Source organism: Pseudophryne corroboree, chromosome 10 (assembly GCF_028390025.1).
Source record: "Pseudophryne corroboree isolate aPseCor3 chromosome 10, aPseCor3.hap2, whole genome shotgun sequence".
NCBI classification, from domain to species: domain Eukaryota; kingdom Metazoa; phylum Chordata; class Amphibia; order Anura; family Myobatrachidae; genus Pseudophryne; species Pseudophryne corroboree.
This window is the reverse complement of record NC_086453.1, coordinates 94,002,810-94,024,310: the sequence shown is the minus strand read 5'-3', so window position 1 is coordinate 94,024,310 and position 21,501 is coordinate 94,002,810. Positions and strand designations below refer to the sequence as shown.

Sequence of the window (21,501 nt, the reverse complement as noted above, 5' to 3'; positions counted from 1 at the left end):
GAAGGATTCCCTTTTGGATAATGCTAATTACCCATCACCTCCTCTAGGGTTTGGTCTTATAAATTCAGTGATTGTAAAAAGATAAATCTTTTACATCTGAATTGTGACATTCTGCAAAATGTTTGGGTAGATTGTGGGTCATAACCTTATTCTTAATATTTCGAAGATGTTCCTGTATGCGTAATTTGACTTTTCTTTGTTTTCCCAATATACCACAGTTTACATCCGCAACTGATCTTATAAATTACGAAGTTTGAATTGCAAATGACATTGTCTTTTAGTCTATACGTGTGACCATTGTCCAACTCGAAAGGGATTTTCTCCATATACTTGCAACAAATGCACTTGTTGCAAGATGACTACCTATCCTAGGAGTGAGGAAGGAACTGCCTTTTTTATTTTTTTATTTCTTTTTTTCCCCTTCTGCAGTACCTGTTTTGGACTTAAGTTTATTTGGTGCCAACATATTTTTTAGAGTGCTGGCAATTTTAAAGATTAATTGTGTTTTTTGTGGTAAATTGGAGCCTAGGACTGGGTCTTTGAGTAGCATGTTCCAATGGTGTTCAATTGATTTTTATTTGTTTTTATTTGATTCTTTGTTATATTGTGTGTTAAAGGGTCTGCTTTTAAATTCCTTGTTTGGTCTAGGACTGGAGATTAGAAAGTCGTCTCTATTTTTCATTGCAGCCTTAGAGACAGGGGCGGATCCAGAAAAAAATTACAGGGGGGGCACCATAAGGGACGTGGCTTCGTTGTAATGGGCGTGGCTTCGTTGGAATGGGCGTGGTATTGCAGGAAAAGACTACCTTATACCCCAGTTTTGCAACCTGCACGCCCAGACGTTGGCCACCACAGAAAAGAAAAATAATCCTGATTCATGCCCCTTACATTATTTGTCATTTTTCCTCCTTATAGTAATGCCCAGTATACATTATTCCACATACTGCAATGGCCCTTAGACATTATTCCACACACAATAATGCACATGACACAATATGCACACACTGTAATGCCCCAGACACATTATGCCACACACCGTAATGCCTGTGTCACATTATGACAGGAATCGCCATGCCCGTTATACATTATGCTGCACACTGCACTGCCCCTGATACATTATAGCACATACAATGTCTGGGACACATTATGCCACACACTGCAATGACCTTGAGACATTATACCACAATGCCCGTGATATAGTATACCATACACCGTAATGCCTGTGACACATACCGCAATGCCCGTTATACCCTATGCCACACACCGCAATGCCCGTTATATATTATGCCACACTGTAATAACCCTGAGACATTATACCACATACCACAATGCCCGTGATATAGTATACCACACACCGTAATGCCTGACACATTATGACACACACCGCAATGTCCGTGATACATTATGCCACACACTGCAATGACCCTGAGACATTATACCACATATCACAATGCCAGCGATAGAGTATACCATACACCGTAATGCCTGCGACACATTATGACACACACCGCAATGTCCGTGATACATTATGCCACACACCGTAATGCCCATTACACATTAAGTCCTACAGTAAGGCTTCTAATTACTTTTCAAATACCTGCTCGTTGTCAGGGGTTTCATGCACTGGGTGTCATGCTCGTTGCCAGGGGTTTCATGCTCTTGGTTCCATGCACGGTGCCAGGGGTTTTCATGCTCAGGGTGTCATGCTCGTTGCCAGGGGTTTCATGCACTGGGTGTCATGCTCGTTGCCAGGGGTTTCATGCACTGGGTGTCATGCTCGTTGCCAGGGGTTTCATGCACTGGGTGTCATGCTCGTTGCTAGGAGGTAGTCCTTGTTGCTAGGGCTGTGCTCCCAGTGCCACATATGTCCCCAGTGCCAGATATTCCCCCACGGTGCCAGGTACTCACATGCCCCCAGTGCCAAATATAGCCCCCCCCATGTGCCAGGTACACATATACCCCCAGTGCCAGATATTCCCCGACAGTGCCACATATGCCCCCAGTGCTATATATGCCCCCATTGCCACATATGCCCCAGTGCCAGATACCCCCCCCCCCAGTGCCACATATGCCCCCAGTGCCAGACAATGCCCCAGTGCCAGATATCCCTTCCCTGCCAGTTATTCCCCCCAGTGCCAGATATCCCCCCCCCCCCAGTGCCACATATGCCCCCAGTGCCAGATATCCCCCCCCCAGTGCCAGATATGACCCCAGTGCCAGATATTCCCCCCAGTGCCATATGTCCCCAGTGCCAGATATTCGCGCCCCCCCCTCCCTGCAAATATGCCCCCAGTGCCAGATATTCCCCCCCCAGTGCGTCCCCCGTCCCCCCCCTTCCGCCGCCGCTGCTCCCCCCGCTCCCCTGCTGTTAGGAGGGACACGGAGGGCACAGTGCACGCCTCCCTGTGTCCCTCCTGGGTCTCCGGCGGCCGCGGGTCACTGTAATAAAGGAAGTGCTCACGAACGGCACTTCCTTTATGAGACCAGCGGCCGCCGGAGACACAGGAGGGACACAGGAGAGGCGCGCACTGTGCCCTCCGTGTCCCTCCTAACAGCAGGGGACGAAACGAGACCGCAGACTGACATGCGGACACTCGTCCGCATGTCAGTCTGCACTAAAAATGACAGGGGGGGCACGTGCCTTGGTGCCCCCCCCCTAAATCCGCCACTGCTTAGAGATACAGTAGCGTCATCTATTTTAAAGGGATTGTGCCCCTAGTCACAAAGCGGTCCTTCAGCATTAGTGCTTGGGAATAGAAGTCGTCCAGATTGCTGCAATTTTTCTGCAAACGTAAAAAAACTGCGCAAATGGAACGCTATTCAACCAAGACAGATGGTGACAGCTGATATGGAGGGTATAAGCTATTTGCATCCACTTCCTTAAAGGGGAGGGCAGATATGACATGTGCAGAGAAGAGTTAGATTTGGGTGGGTTATTTTGTTTCTGTGCAGGGTAAATACAGGCTGCTTTATTTTTACACTGCAATTTAGATTTCAGTTTGAACACACCCCACCCAAATCTAACTCTCTGCACATGTTATATCTGCCGGAACTAATGAAAATACAGATGTGTTATTTGTATGCAGTTTCTATGTACATGTTCCAACAGGTATTTTCGTATGAATTATGTGGGGTTTTAATTGCTCATTAAAGAAAACCCAGCAGGTGTATATAACGCACACATGGGAAGCATTATAGAAGTGTAATTAATGCCTTGAACAGATGGGAAATTTATATAGACTTGGAGATTCAAATAGCAAGTGGAGCATTAATGTGTCATTTACCTGAATAATGAATGGGATGCTCAGTATAATTTAGCATACGCTGCTTGTGAATCATTTGTGACTGTAGCAAGACATTGGGAGACCTTTGTATGAAGATGGTTAAACTACATTTTGGGGTATATGCAATTGCCGGCGAATCGTGGCAATTTTTCGCCCGTTTTTTAATTCGACACAATTCGACCGTCTAATTCCGGCAAGTGGGTGCCGGAATTCAACATATTCAATAAAAAACGGATTCGACAGTCCCGCTGTCGAAAAATGGCCGATTTGACGGATTTTGATTAGACTTGTAAAAATGTAAAAAAACCACGAAAAAAAATTGCGTGGGGTCCCCCCTCCTAAGCATAACCAGCCTCGGGCTCTTCGAGCCGGTCCTGGTTCTAAAAATCCGGGGGGAAAACTGACAGGGTATCCCCCGTATTTTTAAAACCAGCACCGGGCTCTGCGCCTGGTGCAAAAAATACGGGGGACAAAGAGTAGGGGTCCCCCGTATTTTTTACACCAGCATCGGGCTCCACTAGCTGGACAGATAATGCCACAGCCGGGGGTCACTTTTATACAGCGCCCTGCGGCCGTGGCATTAAATATCCAACTAGTCACCCCTGGCCGGGGTACCCTGGGGGAGTGGGGACCCCTTCAATCAAGGGGTCCCCCCCCAGCCACCCAAGGGCCAGGGGTGAAGCCCGAGGCTGTCCCCCCCCCCCATCCAAGGCTGCGGATGGGGGGCTGATAGCCTTGAGTAAAATGATAGAATATTGTTTTTTCCAGAAGAACTACAAGTCCCAGCAAGCCTCCCCCGCAAGCTGGTACTTGGAGAACCACAAGTACCAGCATGCGGGTGGAAAAACGGGCCCGCTGGTACCTGTAGTTCTACTGGAAAAAAATACCCAAATAAAAACAGGAGACACACCTTGAAAGTACAAGTTTATTTCATACATGCCGACACACACATACTTACCTATGTTGACCCGCCGACTGCCACGCCCCCCTCGTCACTGAAGAATCCGGGGTACCTGTGAATGAAATTATACTCGCCTCAATCCAGTGTCCGGATCTTTTTTAATTATCCTCGTACTTGGAAAAACAACAAAACTGCAACCCGGAACAAACGGACTGAAAGGGGTCCCATGTTTACACATGGGACCCCTTTCCACGAATTCCGGGACCCCACGTGACTCCTGTCACAGAAAGGTCCCTTCAGCCAATCAGCGAGCGCAACGTCGTGGCACTCTGCTGATTGGCTATGCGCGTCTGAGCTGTCAGACAGCGCATCGCAAAGCCTTACCATTATATTCAATGGTGGGAACTTTGCGGTCAGCGGTGAGGTCACCCGCGGTCAGTAACCCCACCGCTGACCGCAAAGTTCCCACCATTGAAACTAATGGAGGGAGCTGTGCGATGCGCAGTCTGCCAGCTCAGACGCGCATACAGCCAATCAGGAGAGTGCCACGAAGTGGCGCTTCCTGTTTGGCTGAAGAGACCTTTCTGTGACAGGAGTCACGGGGGGGTCTCTGCATTCGGGAAAAGGGGTCCCATGTGTAAACATGGGACCCCTTTCAGTCCGCCTGGTCCGGGTGTTCGTTTTTTGTTTTTTTTGCCAAGTACGTGGATTATAATAAAAGACCACAGGACACTGGATCAGGTGAGTATAATTTTATTCACAGGTACACCGTGGATTCTACTTGGAGAAGTGGACAGTCAGCGTGTGAACATAGGTAAGTATGTGTGTGTCGACATGTGTGAAATAAAGTTTTACTCTCACGGTGTGCGTGTCCTGTTTTTATTTGGGTATTTTTTTTCAGTAGAACTACAGGTACCAGAAGGCCCGTTTTTCTTTCGCATGCTGGTACTTGTGGTTCTCCAAGTACCAGCTTGCGGGGGAGGCTTGCTGGGACTTGTAGTACTACTGGAAAAAACAATATTCTTTAAATTTTCTCAAGGCTATCAGCCCCCCATCCGTAGCCCTTGGATGGGGGGGGACAGCCTCGGGCTTCACCCCTGGCCCTTGGGTGGCTGGGGGGGGGACCCCTTGATTGTAGGGGTCCCCACTCCCCCATGGTACCCCGGCCAGGGGTGACTAGTTGGATATTTAATGCCACGGCCGCAGGGCGCTGTATAAAAGTGACCCCTCCCCCGTGGCATTATCTGTCCAGCTAGTGGAGCCCGATGCTGGTGTAAAAAATACGGGGGACCCCTACGCTTTTTGTCCTCCTGTATTTTTTGCACCAGGCGCAGAGCCCGGTGCTGGTTTCAAAAATACGGGGGATCCCCTGTCAGTTTTCCCCCCGGATTTTTAGAACCAGGACCGGCTTGAAGAGCCCGAGGCTGGTTATGCTTAGGAGGGGGGACCCCACGCAATTTTTTTTCCTGATTTTTAACATTCCATTTTAAAAAAATATATATATTTTTAAAAATATATAAATAATACTTGCGCCTCCAAAATAGACAAACCAAGTACCTAATCCCTTCTAATATAAATAGATATGCTATTACCAATAAAAAAAAAACACAAAAAAACATGTTTTTAAATTTTTTTATTAGATTCCGCCAGCAAAGTGTGGCGGATTGAAAATGACGAATTTACTGTCTATACTTTTGTCGAATTGCCGCATTTGTAACATTGCAGAAATGTCGAATTTGACAAATGTCGAATTTCAAAAAGTCGAATTTGGAAAGTCCGTTTTTTTTGACGAAAAGTACTGAATTGCATTGTCCAATTTTTTTTTGGGGCGAAAATTTCCCGTTTTTCGACATTTTTGGGAATTCGACCGCAATTGCATATACCCCTTCATATAGCTAGATAATACAATATAAAAGCTCATGCTTTCCCTCACATTCATTTCATTATTTTATAGCAAATCTAAAAACTGAATCAAGTTAGTTTATTTAATTATTTTCCATTATGTGGGAGTTTGACTTTCAGAAGTGTCTTCCATGCATCATGAACACCTGTAAGTGGGTCTGACCCTAGAGTCCATTGTATCCACTGTACAGCGCCGCCTAATATGATTGGCAGTATTTAGATAACTGTAAATTATACTATCTCTCCTCTCCTGCATCAGCTACTGCAGCCGCCTCCTTTCTGGCATTTCCTTCACCCATCTGTTCAGTTCAAACCATCTTATATATGATGCAGCAAGGCTGATCTTCTCTCACCGCACGAAGGGCCGGATTTGCAGATGGACGCAGTTTGCTGTACGAAAATAAGCAAATTGTGATCGGCTGCGGCCTCAGACTCCATTATATCCCTCCGCTTATGCGTTTCTAATGGTGTGTACACACAGTGCGATTTTTTTTTTTTCCTAACGATTTTGACTATATAGTCAAAATCGCAAGAAAAGTTAGTGCAAATCGCACCATGTGTATGCTGTTGCAATGCCGATGCGCGCTCCCGCGGGATCGGCATGTAAGAAAACATAGACTCTGCAGGCAGGGCTGATATTGCTGTTAGGCAGACTCATGCCTCCGGGCAGTTTCTAGCTGATGTCGTCCATAAGCCGAAATCGCACCGTTTGCATGCACCACTACCACAGATCAGTTTAGACAAGGGACGGTTTGACTTCACTTCACTTTGCTGCTTGTTTATTTCCTATTTTGAATAACTTTGTTTTTCAGAACAGAGAGCAACCACTGCTGTGCTTCTTCTTCCTTTGCTTCTTTTTGCTTCCCCCCTGCCATTTTATCTTTTCTGCAAGGTAATGGTCCTGCTTGCTCATATATGTCCGGAAACGCATGAGACTGATCTGAAGGACTTCCCGATAAATGGGAAATGAGGAGTCCTAGACACTTGTATTTGTGTTAATACGATCACTGGAAACTTTTGAAGCTTGAGGCAGTACATCTTTATTCCAACTCAACCCAAAATTGTCTCCAACTCCAAAGCCTTGGTTAGGGGGGATCTAAAATATTCATTGTTTTTTAAACCTCTCTGGTGTCCCCACACTGAGCACCAGCCGCGGTCATTAATGGTCAACAGCCAGCAGCAGCTTACCTATGCAGTTTTTAGCTACTCAATGGTTAATGAAGAATTAAGGTACTAGGATATGATTAAATGGCCCATATCCACACTCCCCGTCTGACAGTCCAGTTGGCAGTAACGGTGTGTGGGGAGGGAACTCTGCACCCAATGAGGGGTGAAGATGCCTAGAGTGCCAATGGACTTTCTACAGGATATGGATCCAGTCCAACGTATAAAAGCTCTGTGTGATCACCTATCAATGGTTCAGTTCCTGATTCTTTTTTTTATACTTTTGTCTTATGATTTAGTAGTCTCATATTTTTTTTTGGCTACAATTTGCTTCCTCTTCTAACTTTTTTATTTTACTGGCAGTGTATCAAACATATCTCCATGCTATGACTGTTTGAAGCGTAAAATCTTTGCATTTTTTCTTTGCTCTGCATTGTAATTGTTTTAGGGGATTTTTTTTCCTCCACAGATGAAAATATGAGTAGATTTAATCATATAAGTGAATTAGCTTCGGGATAGCTAGATCTGAGTTCACGTTATCTTTAAAGGGCGGAACCGCGCTGGCAAGCCTTGTCCCCCTAATCCCCCACAATTAGTTTATTTCATTGGACATTTTAGAGGCATACAGAACTAACCGGCTTTGGTAAATCTACCCCAGATCATTATTATGCAGCACTAATGTGTTATATATATTATTTTTTTTTTTTTTTTTGAAGCTTCCAATTGGACGGCAACGCTAACCCTGGGTCAGGCGGGAGCACATGCAACGTATTACCATAAAGCCAATGACCAGGTATGTTGCAACCCAGTTTTGGTTCCGCAAAGGGAAGAATATACATATGTAGCCGCGCTCATCGTTGCTGTTGCTGCCCCATACAGGCGTCCTAGTCACGCCATACAAAAAGTGCAGGTTGGCGAAGTAAGGAGTGATAAATCGCTAAAGGATCCACAGAATGCAATATACAGCTTCACCACTGGGTGGCGATTACTCCACTAAGGACAACTACAGTACAGTACTGAATAGCAGCAGATGGAAATGGAACAACAGAATACTGAACAATGTAGCAAGTCCTGACAAATGGGCCAGTGCATAGTAAATGCAGTAGTTCCTTTTTTAATACAGTAATACTGCAGGGCAGACTATGAAATCACCGGAACAACAGGCACCCAGTGACAATATGGCTTACAACTGAAAGCTCCCCTGGTGCGCTGTATAAAATGATCCCTATACAGGTTGAGTATCCCATATCCAAATATTCCGAAATACTGACTTTTTTGAGTGAGAGTGAGATAGTGAAACCTTTGTTTTTTGATGGCTCAATGTACACAAACATTGTTTAATACACAAAGTTATTAAAAATATTGTATTAAATGACCTTCATGCTGTGTATATAAGGTGTATATCAAACATAAATGAATTGTGTGAATGTACACACACTTTGTTTAATGCACAAAGTTATAAAAAATATTGGCTAAAATTGCCTTCAGGCTGTGTGTATAAGGTGTATGTGTAACATAAATACATTCTTTGATTAGATTTAGGTCCAATCACTATGATATCTCATTATGGTATGCAATTATTCCAAAATACGGAAAAATCCGATATCCAAAATACCTCTGGTCCCAAGCATTTTGGATAAGGGATACTCAACCTGTATTAAGTAGAAATGTGAACACAGAAAAAGATTTGCTCAGTGTCTCCAACGCACAGAAAGAAAAGCACAGTTCAGAGTTCTACACAGCTCTCTGAAATTACAATCGGCGATTGAGTTGGGACACAGCACTATATATATAAAAAAAAATATTACAATGAGCTACATCACTATGTCACTGCAGGTGTCCATCTGTGGCTCTCTTGGCATGTTTGTATCGCCGATGGTTACTATGCCCGTTAGCTAGGGTTTATTTCCCGCAAAGGACCAGATGTTTTGAAAAAACAATTTAGAATATTTTTCTGTTAATTTTATGCTGGATATACTGTATGTTATATATTACAAGTCTCATTTTATTACACACTGTGACTTGTGCAGTACATATTCAGCAAGCGCCGACCATCCATTTCTGCAATGTGCTCACGTAATGCTACCTTTCCTTACACATGGACGCTTTGCCCCAGGATTGCATATAAAGTGATCACACACTGTAACTAAGAATGACAACACAGAAAAAGATCTGCTTGCTTAGAACTTTGTGTCTCAGACGCACACTACCAGGAATACCTTATATGCATTGCTATGCTCATAGAATGCACAAACAGCTTCTACTGAAATAAGTATGCCTATATTCTGTGGGTGAGTGTGGCTGTATCTGCATATGAAATGCTACGTTACAGTGATTTCCAGACAACATTGTAAGGTAGCATACATCTGCATTCTCACACTGGTGTGCAAAAAAATTAGATTTGTAATGTAAAATATACAGTATATAATCATGAGTGCCCCAGCACGGCAAAATTTGCAGTGTATAATAAAACAGCTGTTATTATGGTAAGGCTTGCTAAACATACATTACAGTTTGCAAAATGGGAAGAAATAAACTAGTATTTTAAAGGACTGGCGCTAAAATGAGCTCTGATCACCAAGCTGCTGTGTGAAATGCAGGGATAGTCAATCTCATGGACTATAAACAAAAACAGAAAAAAACACTGCGCTTCTTTGAGGAAAGAGACAAAATTACAAGTGAAGGGAAATTGAATTCATTGACATGTTATTAAAAAGAAGTAATAAAAATTTTTTTTTTTCATTTTTCAATTTATATAGATTGTTTTAGTATGCAATATCTATTTAGAAGGTTATGTATACATTGATAAAAATATAAAAAAATGGATAGCAGCCAACATAAAAGAAAAAATCTGTAAGAAAAAGCATGAAACAGTGGCATGTAATAGTCACCCCTTTTATGAGGATTCCACATCCACACTAGGGTGGTAATGCTGGATGTGTTCTGTTCCTTATATGAGACCTTAATGCATAAACTCAGTCACAAGTTGTGGATGGTGGGTCCTGGCAGTATGTTGCTGTCCCAGCTTGGGGATGGGGTCCTATGGTCAGCAGATGGTAAAATCTGTAATTGAACGAGTCCCCTAAAGCAAAGAATCTGCAGCTGTGTCAATAATGACCCCGAAATTCGCCATCCATGTTCGACATGATAAAGGTGTGGTTCAGGTCACAAAAAAAGATCCAAGTGGAGAAGTCCGAGTGGGAATCCAATAAATATCCTGGGGTGCCGCTGGCTTGACGCGTTTCGCTGGGGGAGGGGTGTTCACATCTTTTCGACAGCAACATACTGCCAGGACCCACTATCCACAACTTGTGAATGAGTTTATGCATTAAGGTCTCATATTAGGAGCCGGACACACTCTCATTACCACAATAGTGTGGACTAGGGTGGCCAATCCCGGAATCAGCAGGATCCCGGGATTTAGGCCAAAAATTGTCCGGGATTCAATCCTGGGATTGGAAGCTCCAATAATTGCGGGATCAGGCGGCCCCTTATGTTTTTAATGCCGGGCAGCGTTGAGCTTCCTCTTCCCGACTCCCTCTGCGTAGCGTGATGTGAAGTCAGAGGTCACGCTGCGCAGTCAGCCACCTGTCATCCGCCACTGAGCCCAAAGGAAAGCCGCCCGTCACCCGCCGCCGAGCCCGAAGGAAGTGGCCTGCCCCGTAGTATGGTGAGTTGTGTGGGGCAGGCGGACACACAGGGGAAAAAAGCCAATTCCGGGAATCCCCAGATTGACCATTTTTCAATCCCGATACCCGGGATTGAAAAAGTGGCCCGGGATTGGCCACCCTAGTGTGGACATGGAATCCTCAAAAAAGGGGTGACTATTACATGCCGTTTCATGCTTTTCATATATATTTTTTCTTTCATGTTGGCTGCTATACATTTTTTATATTTTTATCAATGTATACACAACCTTCTAAATAGATATTGCATACTAAAACAGGTGTTCATCTATATAAATAGAAAAATTATCTTTTTTTTTTTTTTTTACTAATTTTTTATTACTTTTTAATAACATGTCAATGAATTAAATTTCACTTCACTTGTAATTGTCTCTTTCCTCAAAGAGGCGCAGTGTTTTTTTCTGTTTCTATACATTACAGTATATCCACCATACTATATATAACCTGCTACTTTATAGTGTTCGGTGCATTTGAGATGGAAATGAAAAAGCATCTAAAAAAAGAAAGAAAAGTGGTTCTTAAACTGTAAGCATTTTCATTTTGCAATGGAGATGTAACACATGCAATGCTGGTTTTGACAGGCGACACCTGGTGGATGCACCCACTAGACACTCAATTCATTACATTGCGACTGAATACGCCACGCTAGGACAAGGCACAGGGAAACGTAATGCAACTAGTTTTGCGCACTATACACCACACGGAGGATAGATGAGCATGGCTACATCTGCATAAACCTTGTAGTATGAAGAATAACAGCAGAAATGTAAGAATAAAATGCAAGCTGTTTATAAAATAGCTGCTGATACCCTTTTATATATTAAGCAATATTTATATAGCGCACATGCATTCTGTAGGTCTCTCCAGAGAATATTTCATTCTCATCAGTCCCTGTCACTGTGGAGCTCACAATGTGTAGTTCCTATCTCCTGAATATGCATACACAATAAGGTTTCTTTTGTGAAGAGCCAATAATACTAACTGCTTCCATCAGTGCTACCTTTAACAAACTTTCAGGTCTTTATGGAGGTCTCAAAATATTGGAGATAATATTTGCATAATAGGGGTATGCTTTTTGCCCTATACGCTCCACACTACCTGCATATAAGTTCAAAGGCCACTGCAGAAAACGTTGGGTGTTTCTAACGGTCCATTAACTTGACTTTAGCTGTGTACATGTGTGAGTATACATTACATTTTATAGCATCCTTTTATAAGACTTTGGTAAATTGCATAAACCATGTTTGTGCAATTTTAGCTGATGCGAAGCTCTAGACTGTATTGCGATGGTGTGTTTGTGTCTGCGTTTTCCCAGTGTAGCAATTCCGATATTTTTGGGAACTTTATCATTCCTTAACCATATGTTCATAATATATATCCTGTTTTTAGCTGCAATTAGGAGTAGAGTTTGAAGCCAGCGCTCGGATGCAGGACACAAGCGTCTCCTTTGGTTACCAGCTGGACCTCCCCAAAGCCAACCTGCTCTTTAAAGGTATAAGATGTTCCACTTTAAACCATGTTTGCTTACAGGTTTATTTCTCTAACGTCCTAAGTGGATGCTGGGGACTCCGTAAGGACCATGGGGAATAGCGGCTCCGCAGGAGACTGGGCACATCTAAAGAAAGCTTTAGGACTATCTGGTGTGCACTGGCTCCTCCCCCTATGACCCTACTCCAAGCCTCAGTTAGATCTCTGTGCCCGAACGAGAAGGGTGCACACTAGGGGCTCTCCTGAGCTTCTTAGTGAAAGTTTTAGTTTAGGTTTTTTATTTTCAGTGAGACCTGCTGGCAACAGGCTCACTGCATCGAGGGACTAAGGGGAGAAGAAGCGAACTCACCTGCGTGCAGAGTGGATTGGGCTTCTTAGGCTACTGGACATTAGCTCCAGAGGGACGATCACAGGCCCAGCCTGGATGGGTCCCGGAGCCGCGCCGCCGGCCCCCTTACAGAGCCAGAAGGCAGAAGAGGTCCGGAAAATCGGCGGCAGAAGACGTCCTGTCTTCAACAAGGTAGCGCACAGCACTGCAGCTGTGCGCCATTGCTCTCAGCACACTTCACACTCCGGTCACTGAGGGTGCAGGGCGCTGGGGGGGGCGCCCTGAGACGCAATAAAAAAACACCTTGGATGGCAAAAAATGCATCACATATAGCTCCTGGGCTATATGGATGCATTTAACCCCTGCCAGAATACATAGAAAAACGGGAGATAGGCTCCGCCCCCTTATCGGCGGCCTTATCTCCTCAGCACACTGGCGCCATTTTCCCTCACAGCTCCATTGGAGGGAAGCTCCCTGTCTCTCCCCTGCAGTCACTACACTACAGAAAGGGTTAAAAAAGAGAGGGGGGGCACTAATTACGCGCAGTATTAAACATACAGCAGCTATAAAGGGAAAAACACTTATATAAGGTTATCCTTGTGTATATATATATATATATATATATATATAGCGCTCTGGTGTGTGCTGGCAAACTCTCCCTCTGTCTCCCCAAAGGGCTAGTGGGGTCCTGTCCTCTATCAGAGCATTCCCTGTGTGTGTGCTGTATGTCGGTACGTTTGTGTCGACATGAGGAGAAAAATGATGTGGAGACGGAGCAGATTGCCTGTAATAGTGATGTCACCCCCTAGGGGGTCGACACCTGAGTGGATGAACTGTTGGAAGGAATACGTGACAGTGTCAGCTCTGTATAAAAGACAGTGGTTGACATGAGACAGCCGGCTACTCAGCTTGTGCCTGTCCAGACGTCTCATAGGCCGTCAGGGGCTCTAAAGTGCCCGTTACCTCAGATGGCAGATATAGACGCCGACACGGATACTGACTCCAGTGTTGACGGTGAAGAGACAAATGTGACTTCCAGTAGGGCCACACGTTACATGATTGAGGCAATGAAAAATGTTTTACACATTTCTGATAATACGAGTACCACCAAAAAGGGGTATTATGTTCGGTGAGGAAAAACTACCTGTAGTTTTCCTGAATCTGAGAAATTAAATGAGGTGTGTGATGATGCGTGGTTTTCCCCCGATAACAACTGATAATTTCTAAAATGTTATTGGCATTATATCCTTTCCCGGCAGAGGTTAGGGTGCGTTGGGAAACACCCCCTAGGGTGGATAAAGCGCTCACACGCTTGTAAGGGCTCTACCCTCTCCTGGGATGGCCGCCCTTAAGGATCCTGCTGATAGAAAGCAGGAGAGTATCCTAAAATGTATTTACACACATACTGGTGTTATACTGCGACCAGCAATCGCCTCAGCCTGGATGTGCAGTGCTGGCTTGGCGTGGTCGGATTCCCTGACTGAAAATATTGATACCCTAGATAGGGACAGTATATTTTTGCCTATAGAGCATTTAAAAGATGCATTTCTATATATGCGTGATGCACAGCGGAATATTTGCCGACTGGCATCAAGTTTAAGTGCGTTGTCCATTTCTACCAGTAGAGGGTTATGGACACGTCAGTGGTCAGGTGATGCGTATTCCAAACGGCATTTGGAAGTATTGCCTTATTAAGGGGAGGAGTTATTTGGGGTTGGTCTTTCAGACCTGGTGGCCACGGCAACAGCTGGGAAATCCACGTTTGTACCCCAGGTCGCCTCTCAACATGAGAAGACGCCGTATTATCAGGCGCAGTCTTTTCGTGGACAAGCGGGCAAAAGGTTCCTCATTTCTGCCCCGTGACAGAGGGAGAGAAAAAAGGCTGCAGAAATCAGCCAGTTCCCAGGAACAGAAACCCTCTCCCGCCTCTGCCAAGCCCTCAGTATGACGCTGGGGCTTTACAAGCAGAATCAGGCACGGTGGGGGGCCCGTCTCAATGAATTTCAGCGCGCAGTGGGCTCACTCGCAAGTAGACCCCTGGATCCTTCAGGTGATATCTCAGGGGTACAAATTAGAATGCGAGACGTCTCCCCCTCACCGTTTCCTAAAGTCGGCTTTACCGATGTCTCCTTCTGACAGGGAGACAGTTTTGGAAGCCATTCACAAGCTGTATTCCCAGCAGGTGATAATCAAGGTACCCCTCCTGCAACAGGGTACGGGGTATTATTCCACACTGTTGTGGTACCGAAGCCGGACGGCTCGGTGAGACCGATTCTAAATCTAAAATCTTTGAACACTTACATACAGAGGTTCAAATTTAAGATTGAGTCACTCAGAGCAGTGATTGCGAACCTGGAAGAAGGGGACTACATGATGTCTCGGGACATCAAGGATGCTTACCTTCATGTCAAAATGTACCCTTCTCACCAAGGGTACCTCAGGTTTATGGTACAGAACTGTCACTATCAGTTCAGACGCTGCCGTATGGATGGTCCACGGCACCCCGGGTCTTTACCAAGGTAATGGCCGAAATGATGATATTCCTTCGAAGGAAGGGAATTTTAGTTATCCCTTACTTGGACGATTCCCTGATAAGGGTAAGATCCGGGGAACAGTTGGAGGTCGGTGTAGCACTATCTCAGGTAGTGTTGCGGCAGCACGATTGGATTCTCAATATTCCAAAATCGCAGCTGGTTCCGACGACTTGTCTTCTGTTCCTAGGGATGATCCTGGACACAGTCCAGAAAAAGGTGTTTCTCCCGGAGGAGAAAGCCAGGGAGTTATCCGAGCTAGTCAGGAACCTCCTAAAACCGAGCCAAGTCTCAGTACACAAGGGTTCTGGGTAAAATGGTGGCTTCCTACGAAGCAATCCCATTCGGCAGATTCCACGCAAGAACTTTCCAGTGGGACCTGCTGGACAAATGGTCCGGGTCGCATCTTCAGATGCATCAGCGGATAACCCTGTCACCAAGGACAAGGGTGTCCCTCCTGTGGTGGTTGCAGAGTGCTCATCTTCTAGAGGGCCGCAGATTCGGCATTCAGGACTGGGTCCTGATGACCACGGATGCCAGCCTGCGAGGCTGGGGAGCAGTCAAACAGGGAAGGAATATCCAGGGCTTATGGTCAAGCCTGGAGACATCACTTCACATAAATATCCTGAAGCTAAGGGCCATTTACAATGCTCTAAGCTTAGCAAGACCTCTGCTTCAAGGTCAGCCGGTGTTGATCCAGTTGGACAACATCACGGCAGTCACCCACGTAAACAGACAGGGTGGCACAAGAAGCAGGAGGGCAATGGCAGAAGCTGCAAGGATTCTTCGCTGGGCGGAAAATCATGTGATAGCACTGTCAGCAGTATTCATTCCGGGAGTGGACAACTGGGAAGCAGACTTCCTCAGCACGACCTCCACCCGGGAGAGTGGAGACTTCACCCAGAAGTCTTCCACATGATTATAAACCGTTGGGAAAAACTCGACAGGTATTGCGCCAGGTCAAGGGACCCTCAGGCAATAGCTGTAGACGCTCTGGTAACACCGTGGGTGTACCAGTCAGTGTATGTGTTCCCTCCTCTGCCTCTCATACCCAAGGTACTGAGATTGATAAGATGGAGACGAGTAAGCACTATATTCGTGGCTCCGGATTGGCCAAGAAGGACTTGGTAACCGGAACTTCAAGAGATGCTCACGGAGGATCCGTGGCCTCTACCTCTGAGAAGGGACCTGCTCCAGCAAGGACCCTGTCTGTTCCAAGACTTACCGCGGCTGCGTTTGACGGCATGGCGGTTGAACGCCAGATCCTGAAGGAAAAAAGGCATTCCGGATGAAGTCATCCCTATCCTGATCAAAGCCAGGAAGGATGTAACCGCAAAACATTATCACCGCATTTGGCGAAAATATGTTGCGTGGTGCGAGGCCAGTAAGGCCCGACGGAGGAAATTCAACTGGGTCGATTCCTACATTTCCTGCAAACAGGAGTGTCTATGGGCCTGAAATTGGGGTCCATTAAGGTTAAAATTTCGGCCCTGTCAATTTTCTTCCAAAAAGAACTAGCTTCAGTCCCTGAAGTTCAGACGTTTGTAAAAGGGTTACTGCATATACAGCCTCCTTTTGTGCCTTCAGTGGCACTTTGGGATCTCAATGTAGTTTTTGGGTTCCAAAAGTCACATTGGTTTGAACCACTTAAATCTGTGGAGTTAAAATATCTCACATGGAAAGTGGTCATGCTGTTGGCCCTGGCCTGGGCCAGGCGCGTGTCAGAATTGGCGGCTTTATTCTGTAAAAGCCCTTATCTGATTTTCCATTCGGACAGGGCGGAATTGAGGACTCGTCCTCAGTTTCTCCCTAAGGTGGTTTCAGCGTTTCACCTGAACCAACCTATTGTGGTGCCTGTGGCTACTAGGGACTTGGAGGACTCCAAGTTGCTAGACGTTGTCAGGGCCCTGAAAATATATGTTTCCAGGACGGCTGGAGTCAGGAAAACTGACTCGCTGTTTATCCTGTATGCACCCAACAAGCTGGGTGCTCCTGCTTCTAAGCAGACTATTGCTCGTTGGATTTGTAGTACAATTCAGCTTGCACATTCTGTGGCAGGCCTGCCACAGCCAAAAATCTGTAAATGCCCACTCCACAAGGAAGGTGGGCTCATCTTGGGCGGCTGCCCGAGGGGTCTCGGCTTTACAACTTTGCCGAGCAGCTACTTGGTCAGGAGCAAATACGTTTGTAAAATTCTACAAAATTGATACCCTGGCTGAGGAGGACCTGGAGTTCTCTCATTTGGTGCTGCAGAGTCATCCGCACTCTCCCGCCCGTTTGGGAGCTTTGGTATAATCCCCATGGTCCTTACGGAGTCCCCAGCATCCACTTAGGACGTTAGAGAAAATAAGAATTTACTTACCGATAATTCTATTTCTCGTAGTCCGTAGTGGATGCGGGGCGCCCATCCCAAGTGCGGATTGTCTGCAATACTGGTACATAGTTATTGTTACCAAAAAATCGGGTTATTGCTGTAGTGATCCATCTTTTCTAGAGGCTCCTCTGTTATCATGCTGTTAACTGGGTTCAGATCACAAGTTGTACGGTGTGATTGGTGTGGCTGGTATGAGTCTTACCCGGGATTCAAAATCCTTCCTTATTGTGTACGCTCGTCCGGGCACAGTATCCTAACTGAGGCTTGGAGGAGGGTCATAGGGGGAGGAGCCAGTGCACACCAGATAGTCCTAAAGCTTTCTTTAGATGTGCCCAGTTTCCTGCGGAGCCGCTATTCCCCATGGTCCTTACGGAGTCCCCAGCATCCACTACGGACTACGAGAAATAGAATTATCGGTAAGTAAATTCTTATTTTTTACACTTTTTTTTTTTTTTTTTTTTTTCATCCTGTGACTTCAGTATTGCTAACATTATCCCAATACCATTCAGTGGGTGCTGCTTGAAAGACCCCTCTGCTCCAATTGTTGCCGGTGTCTGTCTATTTTATTTTCAACCCTCAAATTAATTTTTTGTTTGAAGGTTCTTTACCACAACTTCCACCTTTTTAAAGAAGCTTTTAACTCTTGAGTTTGAATCCTCTGTGTATTGCCCATTGCCAGTGCTGGCGTAAATCTGGGTACGATGGCCACGTATGACAGGTGCAGTGGTTACCTTGCAAAGTGTTAAGGGCCCTACACACTGCGCGATGCGCCGCCGGGCTGCCCGACGGCGGATACGGGCGACCCAGAGGCGGGAGGGGGCAGTGACGGGGGGAGTGACGTTTCTTCACTCCCCCCGTCACCCGGTTCCATAGCAGTGCAGGCAAATATGGACGAGATCGTCCATATTGGCCTGCATGCACAAGCAACGGGGCACCAGCGATGAACGAGCGCGGGGCCGCGCATCGTTCATCGCTGGTGCCTCCGTACTGAAAGATATGAACGGTATCTCGTTCATATCTTTCACTCATGTCGTCCAGTGTGTGTAGGGCCTATTAGCCTCAGCCTCAGCAATAGATGGACAGAGGAACAAATTTAAATTCTTTAGGCACTGTCAACATAAATGGTAAACAAAAAATGATTTAATTATATAGTATAGTGTTTTGCTATTTTGAAATTGGCCAGACGTGCAAGAAAGATCTGAGAGGTATTCCACCTGTTATAACATGGAGCATCATGTCTGGTTACATTGCCTCATAGTTAGTCTCTTTGATACAATACTGCAACCTGAATCACACTCTGCCTTATTGGGATTGGCACAGTGGGATGTATAGTGCTGTGCAAAAGTTTTAGGCAGGTGAGGAAAAAATATGTTGCAAAGTAAGAATGCTTTCAAAAATAGAAGTGTTTAATAGTTTGTTTTTTTCTTTTTTCTCTTACGTCCTAGTGGATACTGGGGTCCATTTAGTACAATGTGGTATAGACGGGTCCACTAGGAGCCTTGGGCACTTTAAGAAATCAATAGTGTGCGCTGGCTCCTCCCTCTATGCCCCTCCTACCAGACTCCGTTTAGAAAATGTGCCCGGAGGAGCCAGTCACGCTTAGGGAAGTTCCTGAAGAGTTTTCTGCATTATATTTTCTCTGTTATTTTCAGACAGGGCTGGTTGGCAGCAGACACCAGCTTGTCTGCTTCGTGGGACTTAAGGGGGGGGGGATGGCCCAACCTCCTTTAGGGTTAGTGGTCCCGTTCCCCGCTGACAGGACACTGAGCTCCTTAGGGAACCATTCGCAAGCCCCACCATGGAGAGCGTACATTCCTGCAGCACGCCGCCACCCCCTAACAGAGCCAGAAGAATGAAGAATGAAGAGTGGTGAGTACTATGCCGGCATCCCGGTTAGCGGGTCGCCGGCTATTATGGCAGCACAAGGGTAGGAGCGCAGCTCTGAGTGCAGGCTGTGTCTCCAGGGCTCAGATCAGCATTGCTGCACCACTTGAGGAGCAAGCTGAGCTGTTTTAACACATAATACCCACACTTTCAAAGCGCTTACAGGGGCTTTGACCCACTGTTAAGCACCAAAATCACCTCAGCCAGTATAAAAAACCGGGAAGACCTCACGCCATTGAGGGGGCGGGGCTTCACTATGAGCGGATCCAGCAGCTCACCAGCGCCATTTTCCCTCTGCAGCTTCACACAGACAGACTGGCAGGGAAGCGCAGCTCCTCCACAAGAACTCCAGTCTACCTCAGCAGTACCAGGGGGTCATAGCAAGGGGGGAGAGCGATATTGGAATACTATGTCCCTATTAAGGGTACTTAGTTTGCGACCCAGCTAAGCTTTGCATTAGCAGTAAGGGTGCGGTGTGGCTGGCTTCATCATACTCTTTGTCTCCCTAGAGGGCTCTGTGTGGGTTAACTGTGCTTTAACCTTTTTTCGTGTATGTGTGTGATCCCTCACATCTACAATGTCAAAGGAGTGTGTTTCATGCACAGCAAAGTGTTTGTCTTCCCCGGGGGGATCACTACAGTGTACTCAGGATAGTACACATTCTCAGGCTAGTGGGTCCGAACCAGCATGGTTGGATTCCGTTAAAGGGATGATCTCAATTATTTCTAATAAATTATCCTATAATGAGAAAGAGACGCAATACTTAAGACAGTGTGTGGATGACCTGATGAATAGAGATTAATTTCCCATACCAGTGTCTCAGACCCCTGCCATTTGTCCACAAAAGCGTACTCTGGCCCAAATCCCGCAGGCTGACACTGATGATGACTTATCAGACGCGGAGGACGGTGAGGTGGACTCGGGAGGGGGGAATGCAGCTCTATCACAAGGAGTACAGGCTCTGATAGAAGCTATTAGAGAGGTCCTGCACATTCGTGACAAGGTGACAGAGGAGGATTAGGAATCTTATTTTAATGTAAAAAAGAAATCCTCTGCTACTTTCCCTGCATCAAAGGAGTTGAATTCCCTGTTTGAAGAAACTTGGGTTAATCCTGACAAGACGTTTCAGATCCTTAAAAGGTTATGCGCATCCTTCCCGTTTCCTCAGGATGATAGGAAAAAATGGGAAACTCCACCGATTGACGCATGGGTATCTAGGTTGTCACGTAAGATAAATTTATCTGTCCCGGGGGCAGCCTCCTTAAAAGACACGGCTGACCGCAAGATTAAGACCACTCTCAAATCTCTGTACACAGCTGTGGGGGTGGCCCAAAGACCTACTATATCGTGTGCATGGATCACTAGGGTCTGGTAACCTAATTGAAGGGTTAGATTCCTTATCCAGAGGTAAGATAGTTTTACTCCTACAGCAATTTTTTATGGTAGAGGCCATAAAAGAAATAGGCTTGCTCAATGCACGCACCACGGCCATGGCTGTGTCAGCACGCAGGGGCCTATGGCTACGCCAGTGGACTGCGGATGCGGATTCCAGAAAAGGTGTGGAAAGCCTACCATTCACAGGTGAGGCCCTGTTTGGAGATGAACTGGATACGTGGATATCCAAGGCTATGGTGGGTAAGTCTACACACCTTCCTTCCGCAGCCCCCCCCCCCACCCCCCCCTAGCTAGGAAGACCTACTCTGCTCCAACTCTGCAGTCCTTTCGGACATCCACATTTAAGAATAAAACCAAAGGTTCTTCTACGGCCTTGAAAGGCAATAGAGGTAAACCCAGAAAACAAGCAACTGCAGGTTCACAGGAACAGAACTCCGGTTCTGCTTCCTCAAAGCCTTCAGCATGATGGTGGACCGCACTGCCTGGAAGACAGGCAGGTGGGAGCTCGGTTACGTTATTTCAGTAATGTTTGGGCAACATCATGCCAGTATCCCTGGGTCAAAG

The 21,501-nt window shown here is 46.0% G+C and overlaps 1 protein-coding gene across 1 annotated transcript in view; it reads left to right on the top strand.

Moving 5' to 3' along the window:
- The window catches only part of TOMM40 (translocase of outer mitochondrial membrane 40), a 70,905-nt gene that overhangs the window by 33,102 nt on the left and 16,302 nt on the right, over positions 1 to 21,501 (top strand). Inside the window, exons 8-9 of the mRNA XM_063942600.1 lie at positions 7,968 to 8,044; positions 12,327 to 12,429. Of these exons, the coding sequence (XP_063798670.1) occupies positions 7,968 to 8,044; positions 12,327 to 12,429 (180 nt within the window). The remainder of the gene's footprint in view (positions 1 to 7,967; positions 8,045 to 12,326; positions 12,430 to 21,501) is intronic.